Source organism: Theobroma cacao, chromosome 9, assembly GCF_053813885.1.
Source record: "Theobroma cacao isolate CCN51 chromosome 9, ASM5381388v1, whole genome shotgun sequence".
NCBI classification, from domain to species: domain Eukaryota; kingdom Viridiplantae; phylum Streptophyta; class Magnoliopsida; order Malvales; family Malvaceae; genus Theobroma; species Theobroma cacao.
The window spans coordinates 50,363,452-50,385,614 of NC_142647.1; the positions used below are offsets into that span (position 1 = coordinate 50,363,452).

At 38.8% G+C, this 22,163-nt stretch overlaps 4 protein-coding genes across 6 annotated transcripts; 1 reads left to right on the top strand and 3 right to left on the bottom strand.

Annotated features, from left to right (window-relative positions):
* Nucleotides 1-236: 236 nt before the first annotated feature.
* Nucleotides 237-4,038, top strand: LOC18591100 (uncharacterized). Of its 2 annotated transcripts, none has more exons than XM_088809531.1 (6): nt 237-618; nt 704-857; nt 2,786-2,867; nt 3,051-3,133; nt 3,332-3,554; nt 3,671-4,038. In XM_088809531.1, the coding sequence occupies exons 1-6, from the start codon at nt 428-430 to the stop codon at nt 3,796-3,798; spliced, it is 861 nt and encodes a 286-aa protein (XP_088665657.1). In that variant the 5' UTR covers nt 237-427; the 3' UTR covers nt 3,799-4,038. The 2 variants fall into 2 exon arrangements, with proteins under 2 accessions (XP_088665657.1, XP_007017096.2); XM_007017034.3 differs by having other exon boundaries at nt 717-857.
* A 3,087-nt stretch (nt 4,039-7,125) lies between these two features.
* LOC18591101 (pathogenesis-related genes transcriptional activator PTI6-like) lies at nt 7,126-8,773 on the bottom strand. Its single transcript, XM_007017035.3, has one exon. It carries the CDS (start codon nt 8,268-8,270, stop codon nt 7,455-7,457), a length of 816 nt encoding a protein of 271 aa, XP_007017097.1. The 5' UTR covers nt 8,271-8,773; the 3' UTR covers nt 7,126-7,454.
* Nucleotides 8,774-11,428: 2,655 nt separating this feature from the next.
* LOC18591103 (ubiquitin-conjugating enzyme E2-17 kDa) lies at nt 11,429-14,283 on the bottom strand. The gene is made up of 5 exons (XM_018127623.2): nt 14,076-14,283; nt 13,884-13,981; nt 13,459-13,586; nt 12,416-12,520; nt 11,429-11,841 (listed from the first exon to the last, which is right to left on the bottom strand). Exons 2-5 carry the CDS (start codon nt 13,951-13,953, stop codon nt 11,698-11,700), a joined length of 447 nt encoding a protein of 148 aa, XP_017983112.1. The 5' UTR covers nt 13,954-13,981; nt 14,076-14,283; the 3' UTR covers nt 11,429-11,697.
* A 632-nt stretch (nt 14,284-14,915) lies between these two features.
* Nucleotides 14,916-19,465, bottom strand: LOC18591104 (putative inactive receptor kinase At5g58300). Of its 2 annotated transcripts, none has more exons than XM_018127622.2 (3): nt 18,969-19,465; nt 15,960-17,312; nt 14,916-15,816 (listed from the first exon to the last, which is right to left on the bottom strand). In XM_018127622.2, exons 2-3 carry the CDS (start codon nt 17,290-17,292, stop codon nt 15,188-15,190), a joined length of 1,962 nt encoding a protein of 653 aa, XP_017983111.1. In that variant the 5' UTR covers nt 17,293-17,312; nt 18,969-19,465; the 3' UTR covers nt 14,916-15,187. The 2 variants fall into 2 exon arrangements, with proteins under 2 accessions (XP_017983111.1, XP_088665501.1); XM_088809375.1 differs by lacking the exon at nt 18,969-19,465 and adding an exon at nt 18,222-18,327.
* Nucleotides 19,466-22,163: the final 2,698 nt, after the last annotated feature.

Sequence of the window (22,163 nt, forward strand, 5' to 3'; positions counted from 1 at the left end):
ACCCGAAGAGGCTTTTATTTTACTTTATACATGTGGCACATGCCTTCAGTAATTTGCGCCATGAAACGGGAGCTGAGGGCTTGCAGGTCGTAACTTGTAATTGTTATTCCTATACATAGAGAACATAATATGGAGTAGTGGCACTTTGAATTTAAGCCCATGTGCGCTTGTGTGTGTGAGACAAAACAGGATCTGATCCAATTGCCATGAATTAAGTTGGGTTGAGCTACATTGGTCGAAGCAAGATTATACAATACTAATAGAACGGTAGTTGAACTAGTCGCAAGAGGTGACGCTAGTTGCAAGCAGAGAAGCAACTTAAAAGCGGTCAACCTAGCAAGATCTGCAAGGGCGAGTTAAGAAAGTGAGAGAGCTATCGATCGAGAGATGGGCGACACAAAGAAAAAGTTGCATTTCGTTATGGTGCATGGCTTCGGCCATGGAGCCTGGTGCTGGTACAAAATCAGGAGTCCACTGGAAGCATCAGACTACAAGGTTACCTGTCTTGACCTTAAAGCTTCGGCTATCGATCCATCCGACCCCAACACCATCTTTACTTTCCAAGAGTATAATTAACCGCTTGTTGACCTCTTGTCCAACTTACCGGAGAATGAAAAGGTTAGCCACTAATCATTGAAAATTATAGAAGGATTTGCTCATTCTTTTGTAGAGGGTAGAGCTAGCTGTTTACTTAAATATATAGCTTAATTTGGCAGGTGATATTGGTTGGACACAGTGCGGGAGGTCTGAGCTTAATGTATGCTATACACAGGCTTGCTAATAAAATTCATATGGCCATTTATGTTGCTGCTCATATGCTCAGGCATGGGTTTGTCAGCGACCAAGATTATAAAGATGTAAGATTCACTCTCTCAACTTCTTTTGTGCAATTCATCTGTGATCAATGATTAGTAGTTACTTATTCTAGAGCAAAACCTTTTTGTGACTATTGGATTTTAGACAACTGATAGTATCACTACTTTTATTTTTTGTTCAACCTGAAATTAAATTACTAATTATATAATATTCATTTGGTAGCAGTCAAAGCATCTCCTCGGTAAGCTGGATGCGATGCACCACATTGCATCAGCATCTAGACTCTAAAGTCTAGATCAGCATATTGATTTGTAAAAGTAGTGTTCTGGCATGTACCGTCTCTGTCCTTTATCCTTTCTGTTTTTCATTGTTGTGTTGTGGTGTTTCTTTGTGTTCGCTAAATGATGAACCAGAAACAAAAAATAGGAGAATTGCACTGCCATCCTTGCTTGGTTTTTTGAATGAGTCAATATTGCTAATGTAACATATATGTATATATATATATATATATACATATATGCTGTCCAGAGATTAGATTAATTACCTGTAGCTAGGATGGCAGTATAATCAATTAACATAACATTCTTGCTTGCTGCTTTCTATGCGTGTTCCCGCCCCGCCCCATTGTCATCCCTAATTACCTTCTAAAAATCCTCATGATCCATGGTCATCTGTGTACATGACTAACCTAAAGGTAGTATATATGTTGGGCAAATGAGAGTAGGCAGATCCTGATTTATCCAAGTATGGCGATATAAATCAGACAGTATACGGACTAGAAGCTGATCAACCCCCAACCAGCACCATAATCAAAGAGCAGTTTCAACGCAAAATTCTTTATCATTTGAGCTCTAAGGAGGTGAGCACTGAGTACTAAAACTTCCTAGCTAGCTAGCACAGGATTTATAATTAATTAAGTTCATAACACAAACGCACAAATTAATTATGCACTAGAACCAGTACTAGCTTGTATAATTCAGGGGGCCTTTAATTTGCACTGATCCATCATCAGGACTCCACTTTGGCCGCGATGCTGCTGCGACCAGGACCTTTGAGACCATTCCGAGGTGTTCACTTCACCGAGGGCCCTGAATCCGGCGCTGACAGTGTGCCGCGAGTCTTTATCAAGACAATGCATGATTGAGTTATAATGCAACACCAACAAGAGGCAAGGATCAGAATGTGGCCGCCGTCTCAAGTGTTTGTTGTGGAGAGTGACCACAGCCCCTTTTTCTCAACGCCCTCTCATCTCTTTGCCTTTCTACTTGAAGCTGTGACTTCCATTAACTCTGCTACTTAAATCAAAGGATTCCTCTGGTGTTGGTGTATTAATTTACCTTCTTGTTAATTAAGCTACTCAAGAATTAAACAACTAGTTCAAAAAATCAAAGGATTTGTTTTTCCTTGCCTGAGAAATTAAGGCTAATCTATAACATATACACCACTAAAATTGAGTGAAGCAAGTACAAAATTGAGGCCTAATTGGAGGCCAGATTAGTCAAAAATCGGAGTTTATGATAAGAAAAATTATGAAGAAAAGTGATAAACAAGTTTTTATCAAAATCTTTAAATATATATATATATATATATTCATTTTAGTAATTCTGACTTAAGTCAGACGAAGTAGTGTCTGGCTATATATCTTATGAACCAAATGAATACAAGAAAAACCCAACAAAGTTGTACCTCTTAATTCTCGACATGTTAATCCAAAAACTGATGGTTTCATTTTGTAAGTTACGTATATGTAGTTGCTGTTTATTGATTTTCTATTTCCTCGTTCTCATCACAAGATTATTCATATGCTTCAGCATATGCTCAACATAAAATTGTATTCCTAATACCTACTATGTGTGCCTCTATTTTCTTTTGTCCAAAATCGGAACCTATCACTCCTATTAATTTACACCCCGCTCGAGGTGTACGAGGGCGTTAACCATTCTCTCACCTTTCACAAAATTTCTGCTAGGAAATTAAAGAGATGGAATACCGCAGGAGTTTGTGGTTATTAACGGGGATTCTTCTTCTGCTTCGCCATGCTGCAGCTCAGAGTATGTTGTTCATCCCTTCCTTATCTTTAATCTAAACCAAAAGCAACAATAAATATATAGTGTCTCATTTGTGTACTTATAAGTGATTGTTTCGTGTATTTCAATTCGCAATTCATGAATGCTAATTAATTAGGTATTGTATATGTCTAACGGATGTATCTATGTTGGTGGGACTGGTTGCAGACAAGACAGACATACCAAAACATGTGAATTTGAGTCCAATTTGGGGTTGGATAAGTGCCGCGGAATGCTTGCTTAAATACCAGGTAATTAGTTCTTACCTAGTTGTTTGCTTTAATTTGTAAACTTTTTTTTCTTTCCCATGGTATAATTAACATGAAGGATTAAGATAAAAACAGTGCTTGTAGATTTTAGTTTTTGTTTTTCTGGTTTGATGAAAATGCTTGTAGATTTGGTCTGTTATATATAGTACATGACTGCAATTTGCACTTTTGGGTGCACAGCAAACTAGTGGATGCAAAGGGAAACAGGTACTAACGCTAACCGGAGTGATCAATGTGGACGTAAGTGAATTCAATGACTATTGCAAGACCAACGGGTGCCGTGGTAGGACCGAGGATGTGCTTGACTGTATTCATTCAGTAAAACGAGACTTCCGGTTTACTAACAAGGCCGGCGTTATGTTTGTCCGTAACGCCATCACAGAAGGGTGTACAAACCTTGCAGGTAAACTTGATTTCTCGAATCTCAATCTTATAATTAGCTGCTGCACTGCTGCTTGAAATATCTAATTGCTATAACTAGTATAATACTTGTAACTTTGGCGATCCATTCATTGACAGATATAGACACGACCGTTTACCCAAGTAGCAGTGCAACAAAGTTGTACTCATCCAGCCGGATTTTATTTCTATCAATGGTGGCGTTCATGATTCTCCTCGCGAGCATGAACATCTCTGATCATGCATGATTCATGCATCCCCCTACGCCTACTGGAGATGTTAATAACAAGATGACATCGCTTCAACAAAATAAATGCTCATACTTTATATAATATCTATATCATTGCTCTTATATATATATAAAGTCAAATGAGTGCTGCTGCTAAACAAACAGATGGATGGAATCCTTATGAAATCTATGTACCAAAATTATACAGCTACATCTACTTTGAATGCAATCTATGTCACTCCAATCATCTGCTAAGAAGGACTATTTTAATTAAAGAAGTATCTTTTAATTCCAGATAATTGTTACTTGAAATAAATTCAATAGTAATTTGGTATTTAACTAATCTGCGTGCTGAGACTGGCATTTAGCCATAGATGATCAGAAAGGTAAATTAAACAAAAATATCAGACATTGAAAACAAAAGGCACAAAATAAAACACGAGAGAAACTTTTAACATTCATATTGAGCATTTAAATGTTATACTTACTAGGGGAAAAGGAAGCAAGGAAAAGTAAAGTATACCCCTTGAAAAATGCGTAGTAAAGCCGAAACGGATGCAGAGATTGGAGTTTTTCCTAACCTTTCTGCCAATATTGATGCAAGAGGTTTTAGACTAGTAGCCTGCCATCATTTCTAAGAAATCTAAATGTGGCCCTTATCAGAACATGGAATCTGAAACACTACCTGGCCCGAGAAATTTACCAGCCCAACGTAAACGTTGAATCAGAGATACAATCTGTTTTTTGTAGACTAGGGCCACTCCAACTTCAGCTGCGACAACAGACCGTCAACTGGCCACACACAGTTCCTTTCTCGGCCAAACTTTGGCTATATGCAAGTGTATATTTGAAAAATAGAAAAAGTTAATTCAAAGTCATTGCTCAGTGAGACACAAGGGATGCAATCGTCTGGAAATTGGAAAATTATGTATTTTCTTTTTCTTGATAATTTCAACAAAATAACCTTGGTCCATGGACTGGTCAAGTCAAACTTAAAACCCTGCTCCCATTGCTTTTCCATCCACCAACTTTTTAGCTTTAAATGGATTTTTTGAACCTTGGTTCATTAAAGTTAACGTTGAAATTTAGACTCTGAGTTGCCTGCACATGTGGAAATTTGTCAAGAAAAGTAAGAGGAAGATACAAGTATAGTATTGGTCATTGTAACTAGTGATTAAGATAGCCAACTCAATTTTCAAATTTCTATTGGATACGACAGCAATTAACAAATTTGATTTTTCACCCTGGATTGTGGGTTTATTTATTTGATTGAATCTTTTTGTTATTATATATATATATATATATGTATATATATATATATGTATGTATAAAGAAGAAGGAGAAATTTGACAAATTAATGGAACTCCTGTTGTCCTGAAAATTTGCTTCTTCTTAGGTGTTGTTGAATTTTTTAAAGGAAAATAATGGAAGCTGAAGTTTGGTCAACTTAGGACAGTCGAATGATTTTCAGATAAGGGGACAAATTACGGAGAAACAGGATTGGCCAGCCTTATTCTACCACGTCTCTCTGAAACTATTTATCTCCTGGTTTTTGGACAAACAACAGAGCTTACTTTCTGCATACAAGGATAGATAGTTTTTACTCTTCACATGTATTTGCTCCAAGTTGAGACCTGCCTAGCCTAGTCTAGCCTAGCCGGTGCCTTGCCTTGTATTAACATATGAAGAGTGGTTGGGGATACCAAAGTCAATGGAAAATTTGGAGAGAAATTAATTAAGCTCAGCTTGGGAGGTTTTGGAGATATCGCAGATGTTGGTACGTACAGTTAGAAACAGTAGGAGAAGATGATTGGATGAAGATTGGTCATGTGTCAGCATTTCCCAATACTAAAATCTAATGGAATGGGGATATTCACGAGGAGAAAGGTTTGATTAATAAATTAATGGGTTGGATAGTGGGAGGCGGCTGTGGTTATATTTTGTATAGCTAGTGCCGGTGGTGATGGGCAGATTTTCGCTTTTGAAACTTTCGTATCTGTTTGGTCACCAACCTTGGGGCCACTGGGGATCTCAATTCAGTCTTCACCATTGATTGTTTAACAACTTGATCATGGTTAACCCATTGTTCCAAATTTCTTTGACGATAGCAAAACAAGACCCCGCATTTTAACCTGCAAACGGGCAAACACTCACTTTTCTTTTGCAGCCGCCGGTGAACAGCTTCGTTGCATTTGTATTTTCCATTGTCAATTCCAATCCCATCATCAAATTGTGCATAAAGGGTGAGTGAATCTGAACCATCGCGGTGGGTCCTTCATTATTGTGAACCACCAGCAGTGAGCCTTGGGTTCTGCCCACCCACTCCCCCCCCCAAAAAAATCTATCTTCTGCTGCCTTGCCATGTGGTTCGTTAGCCTAGTGTTTCTATCTAAGAAAGATGTATCCGCCGTAAAGTTTGGCTTAAACAGTCTGATGCCCAGCTAAGTAAAGTTGTACTGCTATGTTTTACCGATGCTCAAAAGATCTGGGGTTGATGCTCCATGCGTCTATATTTTAGTAACACAAGAATATATATATTTCCAAGAGTACACATAGGGAAGTTTGGAAACATACAACTATCAACTATTGAGAATCAAACCAGGTCAACCCATGCATGTATATAGCCATTTCAAGTTATATCCAAATCAGGGCAACCTCTCCACATTTTCAAACTGAAATCTGTTTCATCAGAACATATCATCCATCGAATAAAAACAAGTTAAAAAGCATTAATTATTCAAAAATAAATTAATAATTAGAAATCAGTCGAGAGCTTATCTCTCCAATCATCATTAGAAATTAGCATTTGTGAAGAGAAGGGATATCGGAAAAAAGAAAAAGGAAAGCAAGTAGAAATAGCGTGGAGCCCAAAATGTCCGACAGAGGCGAAGCTCATGGCATGGGGCATAGACGTGGTGTGGGAGCCTCTTAAGCCAAGCCATAGAGGGAGGGTGAGGGTGGCTACTTTTCTAACACATGTCCAACGTTTGAATTTTCCAACAAGGCGTCGTCCACTGCAAAAAATGTCTCTGTCGCTGTCGCTTTGCAGGTATATAGTAACAGTAACTGTTATGGTAGGCAATTGGGCCAATGGCGAGCAGAAGAAGAAGAAGAAGAAGATTCATTCAACTAAGAAACCACCAGAAACACCATTATCATTGCTTTTCAACGCTTGGCGTGACATCCAAGCAACTCTTTAACATCTCCAATCATCGCAATCACCATTGGTTAGAATTTTCAACGTAACACTAGAAACGGATTGGATACCGGCTACTAGTATTTTTATACTAAGGATGCAATAAACATGATGTGAATACCCAGACAAAATAAAAAAAAACGTTTCAGATTTTAACACGAGACAAAATCGCCGTATATTTTGCCAAAATCGGCTAAACTCGCTCTAATTACACTCCATCGTTTGAACATCTAATCCACCAAAACAACAAGGGGGCAGTTTTAGGAAATCCCATGCTAAAGGGCGGACCAATCACACTCCGCCACATAACCAACACCTGGCACCACGGCCATACACGTACAACAAAATTTTCTCCACCGACCAAGATACGAATACGTCTACGAACAAGATACTCTTTTTCTTTTGCCAAAAAATTACTTCTCCTTTAATAATAGTAATAATAGTATAATTACTATTATTATTAGTATGAGAAAATGCTGCTAATCTCCGACCAAGAAATCGTCAACGTTGAAGTCGGAGAATTCATCTTCCTGGGCAAAAAAGCTATCCGACAAGGAGAGATCCGTGGAGTAGGAGGGAACATCAATCTGGAAGCCAAAAGCGTCGACGTTGACGTACCCCAAGCCGTCAAAGAGCGTCAATTCTTCGCACCGGATAACCGACGTGGGAGAAGAGAGAGATGAACACGGCGAGGAGTCTAAGCTGTCGCCTTGTCTTTGGTCAACGGCGGCATCCTTTTCCGTCGAAACGGGGTTAGGAAAGTTGGTGACGGCGTTAGGACCCTTAAGCAAGAGGGCAGCTTTATCGTAGACGATAGCAGCTTCCTCAGGGGTATCAAAAGTGCCAAGCCAGACCCGTTTGCGCTGGGTGGGGTCTCGGATCTCGGCAGCCCAGCGTCCCCAGGGCCTCTGCCGGACTCCTCTGAACTTTTTACGGCGAGTGACGTCAGATTGCGGGGATGGTCTTTCTCTTTTCGTGCTTGGTTGTTGCTTGACTAATGACTTACTAGTAGTACTAGTAGAGGCTGATGACGATGGGGATAGTGGTTGAAAGTTGATCTCTTTGACGTGCCTTTTCACTCTCCTTACGGTGTTTAAGCGTCTTCTAGTTGGCGTTGGTTGGTCATGTTCTTCGTCACTAGAAGAATCGGTGGCATCTGCGTCGGTAAGGATGATTCTGAGAAGCTTTTGAGGGACATTTCTGGTTGGTTGTGGAGGAGCTTTGTTGGTGGTGATGACATGCTCTGTGAATTTGACCAGGTCGGAGAAGGAGTACTGAGTCTGCGGGCTCATCATGGGGTGGCGTCTCAACTATTTAAGGGTAAGGCTGCAGCAAGCTAAGTGATCAATTGGTGTGGATCGGAACAGTAACATAGATCCCAATTCCCAAACTTAAGCTTGATGAAGAGTGAAGAGCATCGTATGGGATTACATGGATGGAAATAAGAGAAATTCTACATAGAGCTGCCTGCCCCTGCCCCTGCCCCTGGTTCTAGACTCTAGAGTGGAGAGTAAAAGATACCACTAGCTAAGACAGAAGGCGTATGCTCTGCTTTTTGTTTATATAGTAGAGTACAAGTAGTAGAAATATATTGGACACAACTAAACCACAGCAGCGGGGTGAGCGGAAGGGCAGGGAGCTGGGGTTTTGGCGGGAATAAGACATACGCAACCACTTAGCTACTGGATAGTTGGGATGGCTGAGAAAAATTGAAGACAGAAAATAATTACGTTGATATCTTTTTCTTGTTAATAATTTAAAGTAGAGGACAAGAGAGGCTAAGGAAAGAGCGAGGAAACGAGAAGAAGAAATGGGGGTATATATAGTGCACGTTGACGTTGGAGTGAGGGTGAATAAATTTGTTTACTCCTTCTCGTGGGGGTGTGGGTCGTTGTCGGAAACACTGAGTCCAGCTGCCTCACTCTGTTGACGTGTCAAAACTCTCCTTTTCCGAGCAGTAATTAATTAATCAATTAATTAGTTAATAATTTAAGTAAAACTAGTACTCGTACTAGGACTACTGGCTACTGCTGATCTCTAAAGCGTCTTCTCTTATGTGATTGTATGGAAGCCGAAGCTTGTAAACAATGATGCAGATAGACAACGGGCGTTGGATTGTATGGAAGCCAAAAGTAGTTACTACAACTTGTTCCTTTGTTTGAATTGCTAGTTTTACTTTTACAGTAAGCTGAGTTAAAAACTAGTTGAAACCAAACTCCATATGCCATATTGTTTGAAGGAATTGCTCATGGATCTTAATTTGTCCTTCTCTTTGTAGTTCCCACTTCCCAAGTTTGTTGGTGGTCGCCAGTGGTCCGTTGAGTGGTCAAACTTGAAACACCACAACCACAAGCTTGATGTTAGATTTTCAAAGCAGCGGGAAATGTGGTTCAATCAATTGACTTTTCTAACACAAGAAGCACTCCGTCCATCTATGCTTTGCTCTTTGAATCATGTCTCAAAAAAGCCACCTAAGCTTGGGACTGACTGGTTTTTTGGACAATCTCGTCCACGTGGTTTGGGATGTGTGGTACATTACGCCATCGCCTCCTGCATCCCACAACTCGCCTGCTTCGACTCCAGATTGCCTGATTAGTAATGGCCGTTTCAACTCTCAGGCTCAGGACAGCATTGCACTGGGGGCTCGAGCTCATCATTGAATACAACCCACCTCTTTTGGCTGCAGCGGAATGATTGCCATCTCTGTAATCATCAAATTGTCAGATTCATTAATTAGGAGTACATAATTTTGGACTTGAATTGCTTATAAAGAAACAAGCACTACCCTCCCAGTCAGTGGTAAAATTATGGGTCAGATGAGATTCCAAAAAGCATAGATAGAGAAAATGGAAACATTAATCAAACAATCTATACATATTTAGCTTTTAGCTGCCTCAGAGTTGAAAGAGTCCAACCTTTTTAGTTTTAGAAAAAACAGGATTATGACAAAAATTGCTTTTTAGTACACAACTACAGATTCCCTGCATGCAGAATAACAGCCCCTCCTCCTTGTCATGTTTCTGTTGCTGAGGACCTTCTCTAATACTCTAATCTGGTTCTCATTAGAATGCTTTAAAAAGAAGAATCTCAGCAGAAAACAACATACCCATACATACATATAATAAACACACATGTGTCTGTCTGTATATTAAGTTTCCAAATTGAAACAAAATACATTTTATAATTAATGGGCAAATATGTGCAATGTTAACCAATAATTACTTATGTATCTTTACATTATATACTATAACAAAGCAAAGAATCCGGCTTAAATACAATACAAGTATTAAAATGTTGAAAAAGGTGTAGTGGTAGGTGGTTTTTGTCTTGAAGAAGAAGCAAAGTTAAACGAGTAGCAATGAGTCAGCATGTGAAGTATCATGCAATGGAGCGGCACAGGTGACCCCCTTTTTGCGTGTCAACCAAGCGATTGATTTCCCATAGGCTTAACCTTTTCTCATTAATGGGGCTCCTCGGACGGTGTGGTCGATCATTATATCTTGACTATGCATTTCAGGAATTGATTAATGTATAAAGATTCACTCTCTTACTCTTAGGGTATAATAATGCCTTCCTTTTCAACCTAAATCAGTAAGATCGAAACCAGGGTGCAGGGCAGCAGAGCAGGGCAGAGGCATGCATAAAACGCCATTACTATGTTAAAAGCATCGTTATCCCTCCCTTTCAAGCCAGAGCAATTGAAGGCTTTTCCTTCTCAATGATGTATCAGAGTTTCAACATCAGCGATGCCATGTTTTCCATGATTTATGTTGACTGCCCTGACAATGATCCTTGCATGGTATTGCACTGTACTGAGCTGATCAATTTTAAGCTTGAAAGGGAGTAAACCCGTGCTTGCAACAGCAACGCCTCCAGAACTGTCGAGACACTCATACAATTGAAGAGTTAAGTGACCAGATGTCGGTTTCAGTTTTTAACCATAGGGCCCAGGGCCAGGCCACCCATCCCTTTCCAGCAATACGCTTGGAAACCTCATTGCCAAATCAGCTGAAAGCTTCTGCTGTTTCAATAATTCTTGTGGTTTCAACATCTCCGACGCCATGTTTTTCATGCTCCATTATCCTCATTGCTAAATAGCGAAACTTCCCATTTTGGTTCAACCATCTTCGACGCGTTCTCGCTGCTCTTCAGCATTTTGAACCTCAAGATTCACAATCGTACCAGATTAGGTAAGTCCAGACTCTCACTCCGAGCTTACAAGCAGCAGAGCTTCCCAAGGGAGCAAAGAGGGAGGGGAAATTGATTCAATAGTTGATTCTTTCTTTTTGTTGGCAGAACACCATCAAAATTTTATATTCTATAATTATAAATTTTGAACAAATTATATTGAACCCGTTGAATGAATTTGATAATCCGACCACTTCCAGGACCACCTAACTCAACGTCAAAAGAAGACTACTGGCTAGAGCATTATTTCAGTCATACCACATAATTAAGTACTTAAAATGAGATTGGTCAGCAGACCATTCACTTCAACAACAACACAGCAACATTACATTACAGTTTCCCCTCTAATGTCTTTGAATAAATATTCACAAAATGATGATAAATTCCTTTAGCAACGTTTTTGATTCCCCAACAAAAAACCATAGTGAGACATATCATTTTAACATAGTTTTTCCCCCACCAAAATGAACCTACAACCAGAATTCCCTTTTTTTTTGGGGGGGGGGCGGGCCATTGGCGGGGGATTTATCACCTTCAACCCATTGCGTACTTTTGAGTCCAGCTGCGAGCAGTTGCCTCATACTTGGCCCTGTCAGACTTGTACATATGAGCAATTTCAGGAACCAGTGGATCATCTGGGTTTGGGTCCGTTAACAGGGAACAAATAGATAACAGCACCTACAGCACATAATAGAGTTGATAAGAGAGAAGCACTACAACCTACTTTCTACCAAACATTTTAAAGGCTTAGATTAGAGGGCTACATCAGTGTATAAAACCACATCAAATAATAAAAGCCAGCACTACGATTGTATTTATGTGCTGAAGTTTCACTGTCATTACCCCAGCTTTATCAGCACATAAGCATACTGAGATATTACCCCCAACAACCAAGAGATGATCGACACATCTGCACTTCGATCCCAATCTAAGAAACTCATGAACCATGCATAGAATTACACCACCAACCAAAAAATACAAGCTGTGTAGAAAAGTTGAAATTATGGATTATAAAGGACAAAGCAGTCTAGCGTCTGTCATTTGCAACAGTTCCAACAAAGGATGATTATAAAGATTTTGGATTGAAATGTGTCAAGCAAGTACATTGCAACCCTACTTAGCTCAAATAAAAAGCTAGTCATCCTGTACAGACTAATAATGATTAAATCTGCTGGATCTTCAATTTCATGAAAAACTAATAGCTGATCAATGAAAAACAACGACGAAGGAGAGGCAAACAACTAAAACAAACCTTGGAAATGGTTAGTGCAGGGCTCCATTGTTCTTTAAGAATATCCAAGCATATGCTTCCATTGCTATTAATGTTTGGGTGGAACACCTTAGTCCTAAATGCAACCTGAAACACATAAAAAGATATAATCAAGCTAACTTCACATCTCTAATGACAAGGAACACAATATTTCTCAAGTCTTAATTACAATTTGGTAACAATTGCAACTTAAAAAATAAAAGTTAAAATAAATACATACATAAATGTTTGAATGTGTGTTTGTCTATGCACAGTGTCTATGTTTGCAATTTACAGGCCTCCTTCTTCACCATAAACTTAAGACAATCTTCTTCCTCCCACATCTCATCCAGTTTATTCCCTCCCCACCCAACAATAACAGTGCTTTTCTAATCTAGCAGGGAAACCACAACCCAAAGAATTCTATATCCCCAAAAAGGTGTCGCTAATTGCTATAAGGTCTGTGGTGAAGAGAGCTACTGAGAAAAGTTGCAATCAACATGCATGTCCACATCAATCCTACTAGAGCAGAGCACTACATAAAGAGATGAATGCTATACCATGTCATTCTTGTTAATTTATTCATTATTAAACTAGAAAATATTTGACGCTCGTGATCATATTTGCCATTCCCACCATTCAATAACATATGAGACAGTTTATGTAGCCATAATCAACGTGTACTATTGCACTAGATTTCACAACTATCCCAACTTATATTTTCACTTATATAGAGATAGAAAATTAGTTTGGGACATCCCAAAATGGGAAAAAATTAAAATTGTTTATGACCTGGAGGTAGTAACATACTACTTGAAGTCATGAGTTGGTTTCTAAAGCAACTCCAGCTAAAATCAAGTCAGAGATCTAGCTAAGAGTGGCTCACTAAAGAAGGTTCTTGCGTCGCGTAATTCCTCTCTCTCTCTCTCTTACTAGGTTTTGAGGATGAGGTTATCATGAGGCTTCCAAAGTTTTGGCATAGATGTAAGGCAAGGAAGATATACATTACAATAGATAAGAGGTTGCAGTACCCAGAGGAAAAGTACCTTAGGGGGCTTAAATGGGTAATCAGGTGGGAAATGAATGGAGACTAGAAAGACTCCTCCAGCGTATGGGCTATCAGCAGGCCCCATAATTGTTGCTTGCCAATGAAACATGTCTTCAGCTACAGGGCCTACATTGAATGAAAATGAAGAGTGAAAAGCAGTTATCTTTGAGAAAAAGATTGGGAAATAACAAAATCAGTCAAAATAAAATCTTTCGGGGCTGGGTTGCATAGAGGCCAAATCTTAATGCAAGTCAACACAAAAATAATTTAGCCAAAGAGTTGGAAGGCAGTGGAAGGAAGAAAGGAAAGAATAAAACTTGGAAGAAATTAAGTATACATATAAAAAAAAAGGAACATCCTTCTGTAAATCAAAAACAAAACCAGAAACAGAAAAACAAAACGAAAGAAAGAAGAGGTAGAAACCAGCACTGCAGGAGGTTGGAGGGTCCTTCTGTAAATCCTTGAGCTCTTTGAGGATCCTCTTCGAAGCCATCAAATTCAGGAATCGAACAATCAATCACCTGATTCACCATCGGAACGTCACTTAATTATTAGTATTATCTAAAACAAAAAACAAAAAAAGGGAAATAATCCGAGAGAAGAGAAACAGCTTACCAATCACCCAAATCTGAAGAAAAGCTGAAAATTTTACAAGAGCAGCCAATTGATGAGAAGGCAGAAAAAGGGTAATCGAAGGCCAATGAGGGAGCAGAGCAGCAGAAATGGAGAAAAAGGATGGGTTCAGGGTTGCTTGCTTCTAGAATTTTCTGTCATTCAATATTTTTGCGTAAGATTAACGTCCCTGCGGTGCCTTTTCATTTCTTTTAGTATTATTTTAATGACTTGAAAACAAGCAGGTCTATGTCCATCCACTCTTCCTTGGTCCCTTTTCCTTGATTTTGCACTCTTATCCTTTATCTTTTGCGTTCTTTCCAATTTGCCTCGTTTTGCTTTCCATTTTATAGATTCTTTCCCCCTCCTTTTATCACCACTCTCAGTCTCAGTCCGCCACCTTAACCATTACCATCACCATTTCCATTTTCCATTTATAATTTCAACTTCTTCTTTTGCTCAATTCCCTCCACATTGGCATTGCACCCAAATTTTTAACACTTTCTTTCTGGCCTTCAATTGCAATATAACATGTTGAAGTGCCTTGTCTTGTTCCTGTCACTTTGAAGAATGATAACACAGGGTTTTTCTTTTATTCACGTTTTATTGCTAACCCTCTTACCCTTCAACAAAATCTAATTCTTTTCAAGTAACTACTACTACTGCTTAATTTCAGCTACATGATGATATTGATACCCTTTGTAGAACAAACAAACAAACAATGACCCAAAAGGAAAAATACTTACTAATGGAGCTACTTGTCAATTCTTGGACTAGAAACAAGCCAACCTACAAAATACAAACTTTTCCTCGAGCCGGTTAGGAAGAGAGTAGTAAGAAATATTGAAAGGAATACAGAAAGTTCTTTCATTGAAGTAAATGTAAATCATATTGCTGAAAATGAATATTACAATAAATCAGGAAAAGAAAAACCCACCTAATTAAAGTGAGAATTCATAACACTAAATCCCCTCAGAAAAATTGCACAACAACACCGACTTTAAGTTTGAGAAGCCATGCATGCATGTAAGGTCAGATAATGTGTGGGTAAACCTTACTAGGCATGTATACATAAAACATGTTCCTAAAAACACAATGCAGCAGCGTATGGACAATCACGGGGTCTGCACATTTGAATCTTTGGACTTGTTCTCTTCAGAAGATGGCCGGTTCTCTGAGTCTGATTGCCGGACTTCCTCAATCATTCTAACGACTTCATCCATGTTAGGTCGCATGTCTGGCACCTTTGCTACACATGCCATCGCAATTTGTAACATCTGCACCATTTCTTCTTCAATGTTCTGGAACCTCATCAACTCAACATCAAAGACCTCAGCTGTCCATTCCTCCCTGACAACAGATTGAACCCACCTAGGAAGATCAACCATGTCATCCCGTCCAGGTGATTGAAGAGGTGCTTTCCCAGTCAGCATCTCAAGGAGCAGGACACCAAAGCTGTACACATCTGATTTATGAGTATGCTTACGGGTTTCAATCACCTCAGGAGCACGATACCCTGCTGTTCGAGATGGAGTTACAGGTACATTCATAAGAGGGGTCAAACCCAAATCAGAGATGCACCCGTCAAGATCTTGATTGAGGAGAACATTTGAGGACTTGACATTTCCATGAGTAAATTTTGGACCACCCATAGAATGAACGTGGGCAATTCCTCTGGCAGCTCCAAGGGAGATTTTTACTCTGGATTCCCAGTCTAATGGGGTTCTTCCACCTCCCCTGTTTCCTGTTGTCAAAATGCATGAAATATTACATGCTTAATTTCCCAAAACTTATTGTAGAAATTGTTTGAAAGTGAAATTAGAGGGCAACTGGGGGAGAGGGGAATTACAAGGACAGCAAAGAAACATGAGGAGAAGAATATAGTACCATGCAAAAGTGTGGATAAGCTGCCGCCTGGGATATAGTCATAAACTAACAGCTTCTCATCCTTGGAGTAATAATAAGCACGGAGTGGGACAACATTTGGGTGCTGCCCGACCCTTCCTATAATCTCCATCTGCTGCTCAAAATCCTTCTTCCCCACTACCACTTCCTTCAACCTTTTGACTACCACAGTTGTGGATTCCTCCAGGACAGCCTTATATGCTGTGCCATAACTACCCTTTCCCAGAACTTCAGCTGAAGCCCTTAATAAATCCTCAAGGTCAAAATTATAAGAACATCCTTCAAAGAAAACCAACTTGTTTTTCTCAGGTTCTTGCACCCCACTCCCAAACTCCTCTTTTGGCTTCTCACTCCTGCCACCACCCGCAGCCTTCCCTTTTAATACACCACTTCCTCCATTATCCTTTTTCTTCAGACAGCAGCATAAGATAATTAAAGCTAAAAGAAACAGCACTACAGACCCTCCGACTGCAATGGCAATTATAACTCCCAAACTCAGTTTCTTTTTGGAGCTTTGCTTTTGAGGAAATGTCGGTGGGGGTGGAGAATAAGCAGGAGATGGTGATGGAGGGAGCGAGCAGGCTTGTAAAGGCAGTCCACACAATAGTGAGTTTCCTACAAAGGATGAATTAGGGAATCGTTGAAGGGGCAATGGGATCGGACCACTGAGCTGGTTATAGCTTAAATTCAAATGCTTGAGCCTAGTTAGGTTTAGATTAGGTATCGGTCCAGAAAGGTTGTTGTTCTGAAGGTTCAATCCAGTAAGCAGTGTCAAATTTTGTATTGTTTTTGGAATTTTGCCTGTAAAGGAATTGAATGAAAGATCCAATACATTGAGTTTGAGGGAAAAGGAAACAGGAAGATCACCAGATAAGTTATTATGTTGAAGGTAGAGGTATTGGAGTGATGGAAGGGTGATGATATCCGAAGGAAGATCACCATTCAAGCGATTAGATCGAAGGCTGAGAGTCCTGAGGGCACCTAATTTACCAAGGGTGTTGGATGGGATATTGCCTATGAGTCCAACCCCGGGGAGCCTGAGGGCAAGCACACTAGAATTATCTTGAGTGCACTTGACACCAATCCAGGATGTGCATATAGGGTTGGTTAAGTTCCAGTTAAGGTTTCGACGGTGGGGGACAGCAGCAGCAAAGTCAACAAGGGCTTCCTTATCTGAGTTTAGATCAGAAATTGTTAGAGGAAGAAAAATGCCTATAATGACAAGGGAAGAAAACACTGAAGTCAGGCAGAACTTCATGGGGCGTTGTTTGGTGCAGGGAATCTGGTAATAATTATGATGATGAAAATGTAACATCTGTACTCCTTGCTGATTTCCTGTTTCAAACAAAAGACCAGAAAACACATTAGGAAGCCTGCTTAATGAAGGACTAACAACCAATGTTTATAGGAAGAAGAAGGCAATGCCACACCATTCTGTCGCAAGCATGAAAAGTACAAAATAAAAGAGGGTGACATAACTCAAACACAGAAACAATCTGAGGTACCTAGTGCAAAGAAAAAATGAAATGGAAAAGGCTCTGTCAGAACCTATTAATTAACTGGCACCAACCAACACATCCTGAAGGTCATTGAAATTTGTTCTCATGTGCAAGAAGGACTTGATTCAGCATAAAGTCAGCAGTTTCTATAATTCCAACTAGATTCAATTTATACTTTTAGAAGGAAGGGGAAACATATTCAATAAGAATGTAGTCTGACATTCTCTTCTATGAGCAGTTGCTGTTTTATACATTTTGAAACGAGGGGGAAACACATCCACAAAGAAAGTACTTTGACATTCTTCCCTATGAGGGTCCGCAGTTGCTGAAATTCTAACTAGCATCACTGATAATTTTCTGAAAGGAAGGGGAAACATGTCCACTAAGAAAGTTCTTTGACATTCTCCCCTATGCGGCACCATAAAACTGAATACGAAACAAATAACCTTTAAAAGAAATGGAAAACAGATCCAATAAGAAAGTACATTGACATGCTCTGCTTAAAAAGGGCACTGGTTTTGACACCCAGTGGGCATTTGAATAATGACCGTGACCCTGGGCACTGAGTTCAGAGTTTAATCGAATTGTAAAAAAAAAAAACCAACTTATTCCAAAAAAAATTCTTGTTCAATTGCTGCTCATGAGAAAAATGACATTCTCTTTATGTCTTTGATAATAAAAGCGGTATCTCATTTTTTTGTGGGAAAGACTGTTTCATTTTTCTTTTTTCAAGTAAGAAGGATACCTTAGAAGTTAGAAGGAATAAAGCAGAGAGATAAGAGTATCACATTTGAAGGGTCCCTGGACAAGGAAAATACTTGGAATAAAAAACCTCCGTTATCAACTAGCTTAGTAAAGGGCCTGGAAGGATAGTAAGATATTGGATACAATTCAAAGGTAAAGTAAAAAGGGTTCTTAAAAACAACAAAAAGGTGACAGGGATAGCAACGTAAGTGCTTTTCCATTAAAGAGCACCAAGGGAAGAATATACTTGAGAAAAAGAAAAAAAAAATGCTACACTCTTTTAGAATTAGAAATAAAGGAGGATTTTTTTTCCATAAGATTTTGGAGCTTCTCTCTTTCAACTTTCAAGTTTCAAGTGGCCAATTTTTTTTTTAATAAACAGGAAAAATTCAAATATTAGACAGGTTGTAGTAGAGTCGTTGAACCACCTTAGCTGCTTGGTACATTGCGCAAGAAAAAAAAGGTGGAAAACATGAAGACGAAATCCACATTTGCGGAGAAGCAAAAGTAAAGTGTTGTTTAACAAAAACTGACAACATTGAGTAGAGAGCGTAGAAGAAACAAGCAAATTGTTGAATCACCAATCCATTCACCAAAGAAATAAAAATGACAGGAATTGATGTCAAAACCTGAAACACTTCCCAGATCTACAAGCTCAATCATTGGAAGCAGAATCAATGCTGAGAGTAAATTAACTTTAAAATTCTCAAAACAAAGTGGATTTAAGCAATAGAAAAAGGAATGAAACCTGGGAAAACAGCATCCAAATCCGATAGAGAGCGGCGTGAAGATTGAGGTACCAAGAGTTGGGTGGGAGTGAAAGTCAAGCTTGAAAGGAGAGGGCCTTAGCAGTGAGCCGCATTTGCAAAAGGAGAAAGCCAGGCTTCTTCAGATCCGGAATTCGGCGAAACTGAAATGAGCAGCTAACCTCCAACACAAAGTGAAACTGAAGCAGCTACATCTGTTACGAATAATGTCGCAAGTCATTGAAACACGAGACTGCATTTAAGAGTTGAAAAGAGAAGCGATTTTTGGTCTTTGGGCTCCAAAAATACAGAGTAAGTAGGACTTGGCTGGCAGCGTTTTGGATTTGGAGGAAAATGGATTGAAAGTGAAAACAACCCTTTGTTTGTTTATGTGTCTGTATAAAGACTGAAGAGCGGAGAGAGAGAGAGAGAGAGAGGGAGAGACCGAGACTGAGCCAGTGAGCTCAAGGATACTTGTTAAGGCAAACAGAGGCGTAATATGGTTACGGTTAAGCTTCCCACACAATTCAGTCCTTATGTTGCCCCATTATTACAACTTTACCATCTCAGTTTTTCATTTTTTATCTTCGGCATTTCCGTTTGACTTGCTTATCAGGTTTTAAACATTAGCTGTCTGCAGCAGCTAGTGTTTCTTCTGATTTTCTTCACTTTAAACATGAATTCTAGTCATTGAAAAATCGAGTGATCGGTTAATTAGTCATCTATCTGCTCTCTTCCTCTCCGTCTCCCTCATGGGTAGAAAAGAAATTTAGGGTGTCATATTCCCAGTCCCTCAAGGGGCTTATCTTCTTTTTCCCTTGCTGGGAAGGAATTGAAGTGGGATCGTGGGAACCCGTAGCCACAGGTCAAGAGATACAACTATACTACTACTAGTACATAACCACGAACTATATCTTTGACAATGCTAACCATCCATAAATGAACTCAACAAATATGATGCCAGCTGCTTCATTAATTGTTAAGCCTATCTCTAAGACAACATTCTCCCATTAAGAGGATATATGTAATTGCTTTTGTCAACTGTATTTTCTCATATATATATTCAGGGATTATAGAATTACGAAAGCAACATGTGAACGCTGATCAGCCCTGGTAGAAGATTCATGCAGGCAGGTGATAGAGTACTTGATCAGGGATACATGAGCATTTACTTCAAGACGAGGAGCCTCAAGGACCGATCTTGATCCAACCACCCTCACCCTTTTTTATTTCCTTCCCCAACAACTCCACCAAATTTGTTTAAATGCTTCTTCAGTTTGCCCCATGCACGTGGATGAATGTATATATATATATATATCTACATTATTTCCTTCCTCTATATGGAAATTATAAGATCCTCACTTCACAAGAAACATAATAAAAACTAGAGTTATTAAAGGAAATTTAGTTTTTGCTGAATGTTGTTGGTATAATTCTTTTCTGCAATATTGAATCTTGCATTAAAAGTCAAGATATTATGATTTAAGAAGGATATATAGGATAAATGACAACAACATTCCATATACTATTTTGATAGAGATATTTAGCCAATTAAATGGTTGTGAAAGAAAATGCATGATGAAACTGAAAAAAATAAAAACCCTTCTTTATTATTTATTTATAAGTCAATTTTTGGCAGATTGACCATTGACAATGTATTTATAACCCTTCTTTATAATTTATTTATTTATTTTTAATAACCCTTCTTTATTATTTATTTATAAGCCAATTAGGAAAAAGGGTACTGTTGGTAAAGCCTCCTTTCTGAAAAATCTGCTGAATGATTAGTCACAACTTAATTGATTAATCGGAATGTCACCATAAAGAACATTAGCTAGCTCCTTTCTTGCTTTTGTTTTTGTCCCTTTATTTTAAATTTGACTTGAAGCCAACTCTGGAACTTCCACATCCCAACCACAACTAGCTAAGAAATGCGAGGACGATGGAAAGTTCTAACCCTTCTGATGATGTTTCAACTCCCATCAAAAGGTTCATCATTGCTATTTGTGGGGTTAGTCTGGCGGTGGAAGAACAAGTGCATGTTAGATTAAGGTTCTATTTGATCACTGTAAATAACAAAATACTACTACTAGGTATTCCTTTACTGAACAAAATTGAATTGCTTTTGATCTATATATAACTCTTGTTTTTCTTAATTTTACTTGTATATATACTTGTCTTCCATCTCCATGTTGATTTGACTTACTAGTCATGAGTTGCCAGCTTGACGCTTCTTCCCTTCCTTTTGCCTAAAATTCAGATCTGCCGAAGTAGCATGGAGATGGTATTATTTTAATGCTCATTGAGTAGATGTGTTCGATAAATTATGCTCATGTTGGCAGCAGATAAGGTATTAAAATGTGTGAGAAATGAAAGCATAAAGTGAAGGAAGGGACAAGAGCAAGCAAACTGAATAACCCCATCGAATATTTGAATATTAGTTAAGTAATATTGTACATGTAGATCAGATGAGACATTGTTTTCATAAAAATTGGTCTTGAAAAGATTCATTCTCCCAGCTTGGCAGAGAAGTAGAATTTTTGTTGCAATGTGAACCTCACTTCATTCATTCTCCCAGCGTATATATATATATATATATATATATATATATATATGCATGCATACATGTGTATACATACATTTAATTATTCATCATTTTATGTAATAACAGCTAATCTACACACATAAAGACTAAAGTGCAGATTTCAGGCTTTGAAAATAAGATTAATCAGTGTTGATTGGGTGGGATGGGGTTGGTGGGACATGAAACTTGAGAGCAAGGCGCCAGGCCCAGGAGTGGTTTTATCAAAACGCAATGAGATCATGTTTGAACTATTATATCATCAAATATATGAGTGAATTTTTTGAGTTGAGGAGTGGCATGCTGCCATCCACAAATATTCCAGGAATATATGTTTTGGTGGGCTTGCAGTTGCAGGGATCATCTCATCAATGCTTCCTCGCCAAATCTCTTCCAAATTCCAATATAAAACATTACTCAGAAAGTTTTAGAAAAGAGTCAGTAGGTAGGTATAGAGTGGACTGTGGAGGATGGAGTAGTGTTTTTCCATTTTCATTAAACAAATTAAATGTGATGATTAATACTTTAAAGAATTTGAATTGTTGTTGACAAATCATGAATTGGTTTAGAAGGACAAATAATTGGTAATGATTTCTTGGGTTTGGCTGTGACTTTT